The sequence below is a fragment of the Centroberyx affinis genome, unplaced genomic scaffold (genome assembly GCF_046629955.1).
Source record: "Centroberyx affinis isolate AG114_WGS23_722 - 3 ecotype Tasmania unplaced genomic scaffold, CSIRO-AGI_Caff_v1 ptg010219l_1, whole genome shotgun sequence".
In the NCBI taxonomy this organism is placed as follows: domain Eukaryota; kingdom Metazoa; phylum Chordata; class Actinopteri; order Beryciformes; family Berycidae; genus Centroberyx; species Centroberyx affinis.
Genome location: NW_027284770.1, coordinates 1 through 15,000, shown reverse-complemented (window position 1 = coordinate 15,000; position 15,000 = coordinate 1). Strand labels below are relative to the sequence as shown.

Genomic DNA, 15,000 nt, shown 5'->3' with positions numbered 1-15,000 from the left:
TGCATTCAGATTAGATTAAATCAGATTATATTAGATCAGATTAGATCAATGAAATCAGATTAGATTAGATTAGATCAAATTAGATTAAATCAGATTAGATTAAATCAGATTAGATTAATGAAATCAGATTAGATTAGATCAAATTAGATTCATTCAGATTAGATTAAATCAGTTTAGATTAGATCAAGTTAGATTTATTCAGATTAAATCAGATTAGATTAAATCAGATTAGATTAGAATTGAAATGGATGAATGGAGGACATTAACACAGCTGACTGTTACAACAGTAGAACATGTTCAGTAGAAATATATGAATGAATTTCCGTCTCCTGACCCTCTGATAGATCACAATTTACTGTTTAAACATCCAGCCAGACAAACTAATCTGAATGAAGCCTTTTGGAAACTGATTCTACTTTTTCAACATGATATTTTTTTGTTTGTGTCAAACTGTTAATGAAGTGGACTTTAGATTTAACAGGAATAAAACAGGACGAGCGGCCATGTTGTCTCCAGTCTTTTTCTACAGGCTGTAGAGGCAGTAATTAGGAGGAACAGAGAGCGAGAGAGTCTGAAGAGGGAAACAGATAAAAGACTAAAGTCCACTGTGAAGCGTCATGTCCATAGAAAGCTGAATAGATCTGACTGAGCGACTGACCTTGGATCTGCTCACAGACCAACAGATGAATTCATCGACTTAATTCCACTGAAGTTTTGTTATCAAAGCTTTAACAGAGAAGCATCCTGTTAGAGGAGTGATGTGATGGAGCTCTGCAGCGCTAACCCATACACAGCACAGCTAGATTTTCTAGGTGATGTCACACCCCCCCCCCCCCCCCCTCTGGTGGCCATCTTGGAGGTCCTCAGCTCTGAACAGCTGACTGTGTTTCTGTCTCAACAGAATTGAACAGACGGTTAATTTCTGTCTGTTTGTGACTGAACTGATCATTTCATAACTGATCCATCTGATTGATTTAGTGTTTAGATAATGTCAGCTTGTTAGCTAGCTAACCATAGCATCTGGTCAGCTAACATCACTGTCTTGTTGTTAACACATCTGATTAGCACACTAGCTAACGTATCTAGTAGCAGCTAGCGTTGCGTGTTCACATTAACATCAGTGTGTTTGCTGGCTAGTTAGCTAGCTAACAGTTTGTTCAGGTTAACTGAGCTGACTCTTCTCAAGCTCCAACTCTTCATGTTTTGGAGTAGAGACTAGGGCTAAAGACAAGACAGTTTACTGTGTCACAGTAACCTACATTTGGAAACAAATCCACCTTATCACACTATTCACTTTTACTGAGAACGTTACTGAATGGATCTACAGCCACACCACAACAAGCTGACTCAGCTGCTCTCTGCTGACAGCTGCTTCAGACACATTTACACTTTATTCACTAACACACAGTTCTCCATGTTCCTCCATCATGGAGACTCATGCAGCTACAAAGCCTCTCTGGGCTGCTGCAGGTCTGGAGGCAACCTCTGAACCCATCGTCTATCGGTCTGACGACGATTAGACTCTGGGGGCGACAGGAAGAGGAAGTCTTGGCCCGGATGTCCGCTGGCTACACCGGAAACCACAAAATATTGGCCGTCGCCCCCAGAGTCTAATCGATCAGACCGATCGATAGACGATGGGTTCAGAGGTCGGTCTGGAGGTCAGAGAACAGGATTGCAGCCCAGGAGCGAGGCACTGAACCTCCAGCTGCAGCAGACTGGTTGTACTGGTCAGCTCCCAGTATAACTGTGAAGCAGATGGATCATGAACCTGCAGTAAAGGCTGATTGATCCAGTCAGAGTGTTGGTTCCTCTGTGGAAAATGAGGCTAAAAATAGATTTTCCTGCTGTGGAGGATTATCTGGAGGGAGCGCTTGGTTTCACCTCCTGCGTCTCTCGCCTTATTTGGGTCAGACTCTCCGAACCCGGGCTGTCACTCTGGACCGGAACAGGTCGACCATGTCAAACTCACACACACACACACACACACACACACACACACACAGGCAGAAGTGTGTGTGTGTGTTTTGCCCGTCTCCATTACTCGGCTAAAATGGTTGTGTGTGTTTAGTCACTGTGTAGCTATACTGCTGATGGTGTGTGTGTGTGTGTGTGTGTGTGTGTGTGTGTGTGTGTGTGTGTGTGTGTGTGTGTGTGTGTGTGTGTGTGTGTGTGTGTGTGTGTGTGTGTGTATGTGTGTGTGTGATGGTGCCATTGGCAACAACCTTGCTGTCAGCTCTCATTTGGCTAAGGACTCTGTGTGTGTGTGTGTGTGTGTGTGTGTGTGTGTGTGTGTGTGTGTGTGTGTGTGTGTGTTGCAGAGCGGGGGAAAGGGAGGCAGCGCCAGGCTATACTGGGAGAACATCCATCCAACGGCTACGGTATCTACCTGTCTGTCTGTCTGTCTGTCTCTGTCTCTCTCTCTCTCTCTCTGTCTGTCTCTCCCTCCTCTCTCTCCATTCTCTCTGTCTCTCTGTCTGTCTCTCTCTCTCTCTGCCTGTCTCTCTCTCTCTGTCTGTCTCTCTCTCTCTCTGTCTGTCTCTCTCTCTCTCTGCCTGTCTCTCTCTTTCTCTGTCTCTCTCTCTCTCTCTCTATCTGTCTCTCTCTCTCTCTGCCTGTCTCTCCCTCCTCTCTGTCTCTCTCTCTCTGTCTCTCTCTCTCTGCCTGTCTCTCCCTCCTCTCTGTCTCTCTCTCTGTCTCTCTCTCTCTGTCTGTCTCTCCTCCTCTCTCTCCCTCCTCTCTGTCTCTCTCTCTCTGTCTCTCTCTCTCTGCCTGTCTCTCCCTCCTCTCTGTCTCTCTCTCTCTGTCTCTCTCTCTCTGCCTGTCTCTCCCTCCTCTCTGTCTCTCTCTCTCTGCCTGTCTCTCCTTCCTCTCTGTCTCTGTCTCTCTACCTCCTCGCTCTCTTCAGTTCAGTTCTGCTGTCAAAGCATTTAGAAGGAAAATAAAAACTGAATAAAGCAAAAAGAAAGACAAACTGGTAAAGTGAAGTATGAAAAGTGAACATGAAATTGTACTGAAATACTGAAAGAAAATACACAAATACATTATGTATCTTACAGTGCAGTAGCCTGCTAACGTGTACTACAGTACTACTGTGTGTAGCTGTATCTAGCTAGCATACAGTATCCAGTAGAAGCTAAAGCTAGCAGCTAGCAGTATAGTCATGTTAGCCTCTGTCTCCTTCAGAAGGATGCTTCCTCCTTCTGAAAGTGCTTCTGATGCTTCCTTTTCTCAAAACGAGGACTTCTGTCCAGTATTAATTGTAGCGGATGTTGGGGAAGTTTTGTTCTTCTTCACTGGTGTTGCAAGGTATTGTGGGATTTCCTGCTCCACCTGAGGAACCACTGACCACAGAGGAAGTGGTCTGTGTCCTACCTGAGCGAGACGACAGCTTTCAACTTCCTACTTAGAAAAGCCTGAACAGTCGCTCAGTAGTTTATGACATAGAGAGGAGGAGAGGAGAGGAGAGGAGAGGAGAGGAGGAGAGGAGACAAGGAGAGGAGAGGAGGAGAGAGAAAGGAGAGGAGACAAGGAGAGGAGAGGAGGAGAGGAGACGAGGAGAGGAGACAAGGAGAGGAGAGGAGAGAGAAGAGAAGACAAGGAGAGGAGAGAAGACAAGGAGAGTAGAGGAGAGGAGACAAGGAGAGGAGAGGAGACAAGGAGAGGAGACGAGGAGAGGAGAGGAGGAGAGGAGACAAGGAAAGGAGAGGAGAGGAGGAGAGGAGACGAGGAGAGGAGACAAGGAGAGGAGAGGAGAGAAGAGAAGACAAGGAGAGGAGAGAAGACAAGGAGAGTAGAGGAGAGGAGACAAGGAGAGGAGAGGAGACAAGGAGAGGAGACGAGGAGAGGAGAGGAGACAAGGAGAGAAGAGAGGAGAGGAGGACGAGGAGAGGAGAGGAGAGGAGGAGAAGAGAGGAGAGGAGGAGAGGAGACAAGGAGAGGAGGAGAGGAGAGAAGGAGGGGAGAGAGAGACAAGGAGAGGAGACGAGGAGTGGAGGAGAGGAGAGGAGGAGAGGAGACAAGGAAAGGAGAGGAGAGAAGGAGAGGAGAGGAAGAGAGGGGACAAGGAGAGGAGAGGAACAGAAGAGAGGAGAGGTGGAGGAGACAAGGAGAGGAGGATGGAGAGGAAAGGAGAGGAGAGGAGGAGGTTATAAATTCTAATCTAGTTATAAGGTATTTGTTGAGTGTATGTTGTGTGTGTGTGTGTGTGTGTGTGTGTGTAGGTGCACCAGGAGCACACTGCCCCCTGCTGCCCCTGCCCGGCAGCAGCAGGGTGAGGAGGCGCGGTGAGGAGGTGCAGGAGCTCGTCTCCTACCCCTGCTCCTCCCCACAGCCCCGCCCCCTCCTGCTACCTGGGCCCCCGCCTCCCAGCTCCGTCGCCATGGTGAGCGGCCTGCACCCCGCCAAGATGAACTGCAGCCGCATCTTCAGCCTCTTCTGTCTCTACGGCAACGTGGAGAAGGGTGTGTGTGTGTGTGTGTGTGTGTGTGTGTGTGTGTGTGTGTGTGTGTGTGCCTCTCTGTTCATATGGCAGCGCCAAAGAGATGCATTGTGGGAAGCGGCGGTGTAGACAGAAGTAAATCGCTAAAACTGTAAATGACACCGGCTGTGTTTACCTCACCTCTCTGTCTCCTGTGGTTTGCGGCGCTGTGACCTCTGACCTCCGCTCTGATTGGCCGCTCAGGTGAAGTTCATGAAGAGCGTCCCCGCACGGCGCTGGTGGAGATGGGAGACGAGTTCTCTGTGGACCGAGCTGTCACTCATCTACACAGCATCAAGCTGTTCAGCAAGAGGCTCAGTGTCTGGTGAGACTCCTGCTGCTATACTACAATACTACTACAGTACTACTACAATACTACTACAATACTACTACAATACTACTACAATACTACTACAATACTACTACAATACTACTACAATACTGCTACAATACTACTACAATACTACTACAATACTACTACAGTACTACTACAGTACTACTACAATACTACTACAATACTACTACAGTACTACTACAATACTACTACAATACTACTACAATACTACTACCATACTACTACAATACTACTACCAATACTACTACAATACTACTACAATACTACTACCAATACTACTACAATACTACTACAATACTACTACAATACTACTACAGTACTACTACAATACTACTACAATACTACTACAATACTACTACAATACTACTACAGTACTACTACAGTACTACTACAATACTACTACAATACTACTACAGTACTACTACAATACTACTACAATACTGCTACAATACTACTACAATACTACTACCAATACTACTACAATACTACTACCAATACTACTACAATACTACTACCAATACTACTACAATACTACTACCAATACTACTACCAATACTACTACAATACTACTACCAATACTACTACCAATACTACTACAATACTACTACCAATACTACTACCAATACTACTACAATACTACTACCAATACTACTACCAATACTGCTACAATACTACTACCAGTACTACTACCAGTACTACTACCAGTACTACTACCAATACTACTACCAATACTGCTACAATACTACTACCAGTACTACTACCAATACTGCTACAATACTACTACCAGTACTACTACTAATACTACTACCAGTACTACTACCAATACTGCTACAATACTACTACCAGTACTACTACCAGTACTACTACCAATACTGCTACCAGTACTGATACTGCTGCTAGTTCTACTACCAATACTACTACCAGTACATCTACCACCAATAATCCACTTCTAAATTAACATAAACAAATAGATGTACTTCCAGATTAATAGACGCACATAAGTCTGATACAGCCACACTCTTAGTCCCAACACGTTCGTGCAACTCTCCAGAACAACTCAACTATCACAATTAGCACGTTTACATGGGTTATCAATTCTAAGTGAACTGATTGGCTGTCTGATGTGCCTGTCACCATGACTGTCCAATGAACTACAGAATATTTAAACGAGGGGCTGTGCCAACCAGCCTGTGTTACAACCAATACTACCAACACTACTACCAATCCTCAACTGACCTTCCTCTTTTTTCCTCTGTCTGTCTGTCCCCCCGCTCCCCCTCCTCTATCTGTTTATGCCCCCCCCCCCCCCCCTCAGTGTGTCCAAGCAGCAGGCGGTCATCCCCTCTCAGGTGTTTGAGCTGCTGGACGGCAGCAGCAGCTACCAGGACTTCAGTCTGAGCAGGAACAACCGCTTCAGCAGCCAGCAGAGCAGCAGGAACATCATCCAGCCTCCCGCCGCCGTGCTGCACTTCTACAACGCCCCGCCCACCCTGAGCCACCAGCAGCTGCACCGGGTCAGGAGCGCAAAACAAGCATCCACCATCTGCTCTCCAACATTCAACGATAAAAACATAAAGCTGTTGTACGGAGACGGAGTTGGACAGCTGGTGTTCTTCACCTGGTTCCTCCGTCCTGCGGCGGTCTGAGGTCTCGGTGTTAGAGCGGTGGTTCTCAACGTGGGGTTCGGGGACCACCAGGGGTCCTTGAGGGGGTTCCAGGGGGTCCCCAGCAAATTGATGAATTGTTATCATATCTAACAATACAAATATTCTCAGATTTGGGTCTGAGAGACAAAATCTCATCAAATGGGGGTCCGTGGTTCTAATGTGGACTAAATTAGGGTCCTTGATATGAAAAAGGTTGAGAATCACTGTGTTAGAGGAACCAGGTGAACAGACATGGAGGAGGAGCAGGGTTCAGATCACATGAAATAGCTCCATCTAGTGGACTGAAGCTTCAGTACAGAACAGAACATCAGGGGTCGTACCCACAAAGCTTCCTAGTACTAAGAGCTGGTCCTAGCGGTGAAATTCTAAGAAAACTCTGAGAGTGGTGACGTTTTCTAAGAATTTCCCCTTAAAAGTAAGACTAAATCCTAGTAAAGATAAAAGCTATTCACAAAGCATCTTCGCCCTTCAGAGAGCTGCTCAGGTGGAAAACTGTTCAGAGCAGAGAGGAGGACTTTTAGGAGCTGAGGAGTTTCTTAAGGAGAGGAGGAAATGTCTGAAAGACGCAGAAAAGACGCATTAATGCTATTATTATTATGAAAGTTATCACCATGTTAAGATATTTAGCAACAGGCAAACAGTGCAGCGGTGATAATTTAGGTTTATGCAGCCAACAATCAATCACAGCTCCTTCACAGACTCATATTGTGACAGAACCTACCATCAGTCTCAGAGTTTTCTTAGAATTTCACCACTAGGACCAAGTCTTAGTACTAGGAAGCTTTGTCCTATTTTATGTTTACTAATTCATTAGTTCAGTTTACTTTAGTTCATTAATTTTGTTTAGTTAGGTTTAGTTTAGATGAGGCCTACAATGGTTGTGTCGTCTGCATATTTTATTATTTGTGTGCATATTTTATTATTTATTGATACTGCTGCTAGTACTACCAATACTACTACTACTACTACCAATACTACTAGGAGCTTTGTGGATACGGCCCCAGGTATACTAGTTCATTAGTCCAGTTTACTTTAGTTCATTAATTTAGTTTAGTTAAGTTTAGGTTAGTTTACTTAAGTTCAGTTCACTTTATTAATTTACTGTAGTTTAGTTAAGTTTTACTTTACTTCATTAGTTTACTTTAGTTCACTAGTTTAGTTTAGATTAGTTTAGTTCAGTTTAGATTAGTTCATTAAATGTCTTTACTTCAGTTCAGGTTAATTGATCAGTAAAACAAGAAACAAAGAACAAAAAAAAGAAGAGAAAAACCATCTGACTGCTCTCTCCTCTTCTTCTTCTGCAGCTCTGTACAGAGAACGAGCTTCCTGGATTCATCAAGTTCAAAGTCTTTGATGCCAAACGTAAGACGAACAAACACAAACTCACAGATATGAAATCTCTTCTTCTTCTTCACCTCCAAACGGGCTGAGAGGAGCAGGGAGCACTGACACCTCTCTGTTTCTTCTGTTTCTTCTTCCTCTTCTTCTTCTCTTCCTCCCTGCAGCCAGCTCCAAGACGATGTCTGGTCTGCTGGAGTTTGACAGTAAGACAGAGGCCGTGGAGGTCCTGACCGTCCTGAACCATCACCAGATCAGAATCCCCAGTGAGTACTGCAACACTGACGCAGTACTGCAGTAACACTGACGCAGTACTGTAGTAATACTACATGGTACACCGTAACTCAGTCTTGTTCTTCTCCTCCGGTCCTCCAGATGGCGCTAACCCCTACACCCTGAAGCTTTGTTTCTCCACCTCTTCACATCTGTAAAGAACAAACAAGATGGCCGCCACACGCCTGCTCCTCACAGACCAATCAGGAAGAAGAAGAGGACAGAGAGACAGACAGACAGACAGAGAAAGAGAGAGAGAGACAGACAGAGAGAGAGACAGACAGAGAGACAGAAAGAGAGAGAGAGAGACAGAGAGAGAGAGAGAGAGAGAGAGAGAGACAGAGAGAGAGAGAGAGACAGACAGAGACAGAGAGAGAGACAGACAGAGAGACGGGTGGGTTTCGTCTCTGAAGTGTTTGAATGGATTTTTCTCGTCTTTTTCTCGTTTACCTGAACTGTGCGGAGCAGGAAGTGATGTCACAGTGGGAGGACGATTCGATTCGAGGACTGAAGACTTGAGGATCCGGCTTCCTTCGGTCCGGAGGTTTATTCTCGCTGTAAAATACTTTTTTTTTTTTTTTTTATTCCTGAATGATGTCAGCGGCTCTGCAGCTGCAGGATGCGGTGCGTTCAGGTGCCGTCGTACTTATCAGAAATTTTCTAGTCGGAGATTTCACATGAACGCTCTCTAAAGTCGGATGATGAAGTCAGAAAAGAAAATGTATGACCTGTGTTCCTGAGGTCTGACCTTTGACCTTCCCAACAAGGCGAAAAATAAAGTTTTGTCAGTCAACAGTAAGAAATTACAAACACACACTCCGTTATTTCAAGTTCTTCGTTATCCAGACCAGCCTAACGTGTTCGAATGAAGTTCGTCTAATTATCATGTTCAGCTGCAGGACGGCCATGTTTGTTTATCGTTTGTCTTTTGGGTTTGAATTTCCGACAAAATAATAACATGAAAGCAACGCTGTGTAACCAGTCACAGGGTCAGACTTTCCCAGCGGCACCTGAACGCACCGGTATCCTCCAGGTCGGGCCGGTGTCTCCACATCCTGCATCCGGAGGCTCGTTCACATCTGGAAGGAGAACTGTCACTGTCAGCTGATTGATTGACATCTGTAGTGACCAATCAGAGCTGCGTGTTGAGCGACAGAGATGAGACTGCTGCACTGTGTCGTGCTAATTAACCTGAATAAACCTGTTATCTGACTACAGGTGAACCTGGTCAGTCATCGGTGTATTTAATAATAATAATGATAATAATGATAATAATGATAATAATAATGCAACTCAAAGTGCTTTACATCAAATAAATGGATTAAAACCATTTTCAAGCAAAATCAAATCAGTAACTCTGAAGAAACTGGAACTGTAAAAAGATTCAAATCATTCTGGGTTTTTTGATGCAGGAACAAAAAGACAAAACTTTTCAACCAATCAGATTAAAGTTGTAAGAAAGAAGGGGGCGGAGCTTTCTGCAGCTCAGTGAGAACCTGATATCAACCTGAAATCAATATCATGATAATCATAAGGATTTTTCTCGATATCAATATATATCATGATATGGTTCATGTTGCAAAATCACGTTAAATAATCAAATTAATGTTCATCTCATTGAACCGAATGGTGATGTTAGGTGTGATGTCAAACAAAACAGAAATATTCAAATAATATTCCTACCATACCTCATTTTATCAGAGTTTTTAAGTCAAATTTGCTTGTCATCCTCAATTCAGACAGCAGAAATGTGTGTCACGATATTAAAATATCTTCATATCATCACGATATGATTCCACTGAAAGACGATAAACGATGATATTGAATTATCGCCCAGCTCTAATGTCAGATATCACTGCAGTGTGACTGCAGTTTAAAGCTAAAGTCTTTATAGTTCTCCTTCTAGATGTGACTGCAGTAAAAGCACAAACTCGATGTGTGAAATGACTGAAGTGTGTGTGAGTCCTGAAGCTGTTCACATGATGCTAACGCTGTCAGGGGGAAATCATTTTTACAGGAGGAGAGTCAGCAGGTCATGTTGCATAAAGGATCTTTACTGTTCTGACTGAAACTCCTCAGCTGTTTCTTCTCAGCCACCGACCGGCTTCATATGAGCAGCCAAGAGGCCAAATACTGACTGTGCTAATGATGCTAATGATGCTAATGATGCTAACGATGCTAACGATGCTAACAGAGCTAGGCGGTTGGGAAACGCTGCTTCCTCCTGGAGGTTTGTGCCTAACTGCAATAGAAGAGATTACTGTGTGTAAGATCAGTCGTGTTCAGTCTGTAAGAGTCTGGTGTGTTGTGATGTGTGTGTGTGTGTGTGTGTGTGTGTGTGTGTGTGTGTGTGCAGCAGCAGCAGGTAAAAGCTGCTGCGTCACCATGAAAAGCAAAGCGATGATTTTACATGTGATTTGTGTTTGGTTCCAGGATTAGACTTCAGATAACTGACACACCTGTTCACCGCTTTAGAAAAGCCTTCAGGCCTTCAGCACGACAGACAGAACATCACTTCAGGAGGAAATTCAACCTGAGCTCAGTCAAACTCTAATTATCACCATATCATATTATCACACGTTAAATATTCACATTAAAACAGCTTTAGAACCTGAACTGATATCAGAGAGATGTTTAGGTCCTGATGCAGGCTGTGATGGACGACAGACTCCACTTTCCTTTTGGCTTTGTTGTATTTCCAGGGTTTTCAACGTCGTTTCAACATGAAAATGACATTTCCTTTGTAAAAATAAACGAAAGACTCTGTCAGACCGGCTCCAGGTCTGGAAACAGTCTGGAGTCTCTGTTACTTCTGTGTGAAAGAAGCGTGGAGCTGTCCTGAAACAGTTCAGACCAGAACCAGACCAACATCAGAAATGTAAACAGACATCATTTGTTGTCAGTTACCAGAGTCACTTCCTGTCTGTGGCGTCATGAACCAGGACCGGATCCCTCAGCAGGTTCGTCTGGTCCAGAATGCTTCGCTCTGTGGACGCTGACAGCAGCTTCAGCTTCTGACTAGAGGTCTTCACGGGTCCAAAATGACAGACCCGAACCCTAATGGACCCGGGGAATGCGTTCTGAGATCCGATTGGACCAGATAATTAAAAAAAATATATATATACCGACCCGTTTTTGACCGAGATATTACAGACCCGACCCGGTGCATGTCCAAGAGGAGAGAGACCGATGATTGACCCGAGACCAGAGACCCGGGTCTCGGGTCAATCATCGGGTCTATTTTATGGACCCGACAAACCCGGTAATTAAAATTGCTGCTAAAAATGCCGTTCTACTGCTAAAAACGTTTATCATGTCGGATACAACATGTGGTGCCTGATAAAAGGAGATCAAACAGACCCGGGACCCGCGGTAATAGAACGGGACCCGACCCGGACCCGATTGACCATAACAAAACGTGGACCTGAACCCATACGGGTCCCGAGTCGGGTCTCGGATCCTAGGGTCCGGGTAGACCCGTGAAGACCTCTACTTCTGACTCCGTCAACTCTGTTGCTCCATGAAGCTGGAACTCATCTGACAGCCGGCTGGTGGTCTGAGCCGAGCCGAGGGGAAACGAGTCCGGTCAGGAAATATCTGGACTCGGTCCTGAGGGTCAGGAGGCTCAGCAGGAAGTGGATCAGTAGCGGTGTGTTCGTACTTCCTGTCTGTCTGTAAAGGAACGTCCTGAACGCCCGCTGTCCGCTCAATAAAACATTTGACAGTTGCTTGTTATTTGTTTACAATTTAAGCTCTTAAAGCTCCAGATGGTGTAAAGCAGGACTCCTCTTCCTCTGTGGTGATAAAGGAGTTGGATGGTCTATCTAAACATGGTGAAAGTATCAAAACTAAATCCACACAATCCATATTAGTGCAGCGAGCCTCTAAACGAGCCGTTTGGACTTCCGTAACTTTGTGGCGTCACAAAGGTTCGCTCATTATCATTTTTGTAAGAAATAACAGACTAACAAAGTGTTTTTTTCAAAGCGGTTGAGCGGTTGTCGTTGTTTATTACCGGAGAGTTTTCCCTACCTGTAGCCGCCGGGCCGCGGAGTCTCATGTTTCACTCTGGAAACGGTTAGCCAATAAGAACGGAGGGTCGTTAATATTAATGAGCCTTAAAGACACGGAGACAGAAACGGCCTGTTCTTGGTAAGGCTCAGAGAGATGCTGGAAAATGAACGAGGAGAAATGGATTGAGAGTGTTTTTGGTTCATGACACCACACACACAGCTTTGAATGGACAGAAAGACACTAAATAAAACTCTGGACAGAAGATGGACTTTCAAACTTTTAGTGACTGACAGGAAACTGACTGAACGTTCCTCACTAACAGGATGAGCAGCAGTCAGTGACATGAAAAAGTGCTGTAACATTAATTAAGAACATCCTTCATATCAGCACCGTTCAGTCGATAAGTATAATACTATAATAACATAAAGACTTTGTAAGAACTAGATTTGATTTCCAGCCTGGGGGTTTCTCTGCTGGATCAAACCGCTCTCTCCTTTCCAAAACAAATAAGAGAGACGCTCAGCCCGGCTCTCCATTTGCTTCCAGACCTCCAGGTTCTGAGGCTCAGAGCCAAACCGCCACTCACACTTTAACGGACTGGAAAAGGGGGCGGGGCAAACTGGCACCCGAGCGGCATCAGCTGGTCATGTGACCCGGCTGGATCTGAACCGAGTCAAAAGTCTGCCTGAGGGACAGAGACAGAGTTTTGAGTTTGAGTCTGGTTTAGCCCGGATCAACCAGTCCTCCAGTCCCTGTGTGTGTGTGTGTGTGTGTGTGTGTGTGTGTGTGTGTGTGGATAAAAGAGTCACTGACTGAAGTGTAAATGTAGATGCATTTTCAGTGGAGAGTTTTAGTTTCCCTTGATGCTCTGAATCAGTTTTATTAAATATATTTGCACAAGCTGAGGAATTTAGCTCAGTGGTTGCTTGTGTACATTAAGACAGAAAGAACAAAACACAATATAACCAATAAAAACAGTATATAAAAAATAGTATAAAACAGTTATATAAAAAAAAATAGAAACAGTAGAAGAAAAAGAGGAAGGAGAAAAAGATCAGATCAGAATCAAATACAGAATGGCAAGGGAGAGAGAGAGAGAGAGAGAGAGACAGAGAGAGAGAGAGAGAGAGAGAGACAGAGACAGATAAAGAAAGAGAGACAGACAGAGAGATACAGAGACAGAGGGAGACAGATGGAGAGAGACAGAGAGAGATAGAGAGACAGAGACAGAGGGAGACAGATAGAAAGAGAGAGATAGAGACAGACAGAGAGAGAGAGAGACAGATAGAGAGAGACAGACAGAGACAGAGGGAGACAGATAGAGAGAGAGACAGAGAGACAGACGGAGAGAGAGAAAGAGATAGAGAGAGAGAGACAGAGGGAGACAGAGAGAGAGAGAGACAGATAGAAAGAGAGAGATAGAGACAGACAGAGAGAGGTTTTGAGTCTTGGTCTTCCTCAGTCTGGTTTCATCTTACTGGATCTTCTCCTGAGGCCCGGTGCTGCGTTCAGGTTACATGGGAAAGACGGGAAAAAAACAGGTTCCTGCTAGAAAATCTACTGTTCACTCAGCTTCCAGAGGGTGAGTACTGTGCAGAGCCACAGCAGCCAGGCAGGAATATCATCTGCACATACTTCTCATCAGACTGACGTTTTACTGATTTCATCAATAATTCAGAGACTAAATGATTCCAGAGATGAATCCTCTGCAGAGACCGAGGCTGCAGCAAAACATCTGCTGCTCCTGTCAGACCTCCAGCTCACATCTGGCTGCAGCTCAGTTTGTTTCACCAGACAAACAGAGGAGAGACCAAGTCAACTTCGCTCCAGTCCCAAGTCAGTCTCAAGTCTAAATGTCAAGTCCAAGTCAAGTCCATGTCATTAATGTCAAGTCCCAAGTCTAAATGTAGAACAACAAGTCAAGTCAGAACAAATCAAGAGTCCAGCATCAATTTATTTCTCATCACTTTCAATCTAAGTCATTTACACAAACACAAGATCTCAAGTCAAGACTTTAGAAACCTTTTCAAGTCATCAGAGTACAAGTCAGAGTCAAGTCCCAAGTCCCCAGAACCCAAGTCAAGTCAAGTCTCAAGTCAAGTCTAACTGATAGCCAGCTGTACAGAGTTTCCTATCTGTAATTCATTGTAAGAGAATACATTTTCTTTCACACAATGTCAAGATATTACACAGTTTTGTCTTAAAGTTATCACAAATACAATCAAACACAACAGATCTTTAGAAACCTTTTCAAGTCATCAGAACCCAAGTCAAGTCTCAAGTCTTCTCTTCATGCATCAAGTCAAAACTCAAGCAGTTAAAACTGTGACTCGGGTCCAGGTCACAGTGACTCGAGTCCCACCTGTGCTTCATTTCATTATTCCTATTCTGGAGTCTATCCCAGCATGCATCTCTCCACATCCATTCATACCTACAGACAGCTGAGGCTCCGTTCACACTGCAGGACTTACTGCTCAGGTCCCTCACATCTGATGCTTCTGTTCATTTTAGCAGAGATCCACATCAGATATCAGTCTGAACTGAACCGAACTCCATCCTGAACTACAGAGGAGGAAAGAACCTCAGTCCAGTTCCTCCAGTTCTGTCCTTCAGTCCAGTTCTGAGGTTCTGGATCTTTACTGAGTATTTCCATTCTGCCGGCTGGAGTTACTAGTTAGTTAGTTAGTTTAGTTAGTTAGTTAGTTAGTTAGTTAGTTAGTTAATTTAGTTAGTTAGTTAGTTAGTTAGTTAGTTAGTTAGTTAGTTTAGTTAGTTAGTTAGTTAGTTAGTTAGTTTAGTTAGTTAGTTAGTTAGTTAATTGAGTTAGTTAGTTAATTTAGTTAGTTAGTTAGTTAGTTAATTGAGTTAGTTAG

At 44.3% G+C, this 15,000-nt stretch overlaps 1 protein-coding gene across 1 annotated transcript in view; it reads left to right on the top strand.

The window, feature by feature from the left end:
- LOC139640680 (heterogeneous nuclear ribonucleoprotein L-like) overlaps positions 1 to 9,348 on the top strand; it is a 13,307-nt gene extending 3,959 nt beyond the window's left edge. The window contains exons 6-12 of the mRNA XM_071514866.1: positions 2,322 to 2,381; positions 4,233 to 4,469; positions 4,691 to 4,805; positions 6,151 to 6,349; positions 7,807 to 7,864; positions 8,008 to 8,106; positions 8,216 to 9,348. Of these exons, the coding sequence (XP_071370967.1) occupies positions 2,322 to 2,381; positions 4,233 to 4,469; positions 4,691 to 4,805; positions 6,151 to 6,349; positions 7,807 to 7,864; positions 8,008 to 8,106; positions 8,216 to 8,271 (824 nt within the window). The 3' untranslated portion in view covers positions 8,272 to 9,348. The remainder of the gene's footprint in view (positions 1 to 2,321; positions 2,382 to 4,232; positions 4,470 to 4,690; positions 4,806 to 6,150; positions 6,350 to 7,806; positions 7,865 to 8,007; positions 8,107 to 8,215) is intronic.
- Positions 9,349 to 15,000: the final 5,652 nt, after the last annotated feature.